The sequence below is a fragment of the Myotis brandtii genome, unplaced genomic scaffold (assembly GCF_000412655.1).
Source record: "Myotis brandtii unplaced genomic scaffold, ASM41265v1 scaffold500, whole genome shotgun sequence".
Lineage (NCBI taxonomy): Eukaryota > Metazoa > Chordata > Mammalia > Chiroptera > Vespertilionidae > Myotis > Myotis brandtii.
The window spans coordinates 1,935,224-1,936,189 of record NW_005369062.1 but is presented as its reverse complement, the minus strand read 5'-3'; the positions used below and the strand labels follow the sequence as shown (position 1 = coordinate 1,936,189).

Sequence of the window (966 nt, the reverse complement as noted above, 5' to 3'; positions counted from 1 at the left end):
TGTGTGACCCGAACCTGGGGCGGTGCCCCAACCCCTGGATCGGCCCTGCCGTGTGCATGACCCAGGGAGGTGGGGCAGGCACCGAGGGATCGGGCCTGCCATCTGCCACCCTGGGAGCGGGCCTAAGCCAGCAGGTGGTTATCTCCCGAGGGGTCCCAGACTGTGAGAGGGCACAAGTGGGGCTGAGGGAGACCCCCCTCACCTCCCTTCCCCCTCCAGTGCACAAATTTTTGTGCACCGGGCCTCTAGTCTAGTATAAATTGGGATTTGGATTGTTGTTTCTCTTGTGGACCGTGCCTTCTAGGAGACTTGTCTTAATAAAGAGGGACACATCTGGTTGGGTTGACCTGAAAATTATTTGGGGATGCTTTCATAGCAGTACAAAATAGCTTGATGTGCTTTTAGAAAAATTAATCAAACTTACCCTTCTACAAATACTCGAAGAAGAATATCCATGAAAAAATATAAACCAATCAATAAAGAAATTAAACGATATACCAAAGGAATATACATTGTTTGATCAGTGGTAAGTAGGTCTGCAATGACGAGGGACACATCCACAAAGACCAGCAAAATTCCAAAAATTCTACAACAAATAAATCAAGAGAATAAAAATAAAGTGGTTTTTTACCTATCTTGTTAAACTACATTTAGGCCAATAGTCTGATAAGAAAATGTCATTATTTAAAATTAAACTTGTAGTGGTAGTTGAACTGCATTGCCTTAGAATCTGAAAAAAAGTTACTCAGTTTTCACCCAAAAGAAACAGTTGTTAAGGAAACAAAATTTCCACCAAACCACTTCATGTGATAATGTTCTTTCATCATAAACACATCAGATCAATACTCCAAAACAAGAACAGATTAGCTGAATAAAAATTACATGCATCCATTTGTAAACTCTTCTTAAAATTTGAGAATTTTATAAGGGCTTCTGTCAATTTCTTATAGTAATTAAACTTCATTA

The 966-nt window shown here is 40.4% G+C and overlaps 1 protein-coding gene across 3 annotated transcripts in view; it reads right to left on the bottom strand.

The window, feature by feature from the left end:
* LOC102263962 (phosphatidylinositol 3,4,5-trisphosphate 3-phosphatase TPTE2-like) overlaps nt 1-471 on the bottom strand; it is a 103,088-nt gene extending 102,617 nt beyond the window's left edge. For all 3 annotated transcript variants that reach the window (XM_014548309.1, XM_014548310.1, XM_014548311.1), the window contains exon 1: nt 425-471. In XM_014548309.1, coding sequence (XP_014403795.1) covers nt 425-456 — 32 coding nt within the window. In that variant the 5' untranslated portion in view covers nt 457-471. The remainder of the gene's footprint in view (nt 1-424) is intronic.
* Nucleotides 472-966: the final 495 nt, after the last annotated feature.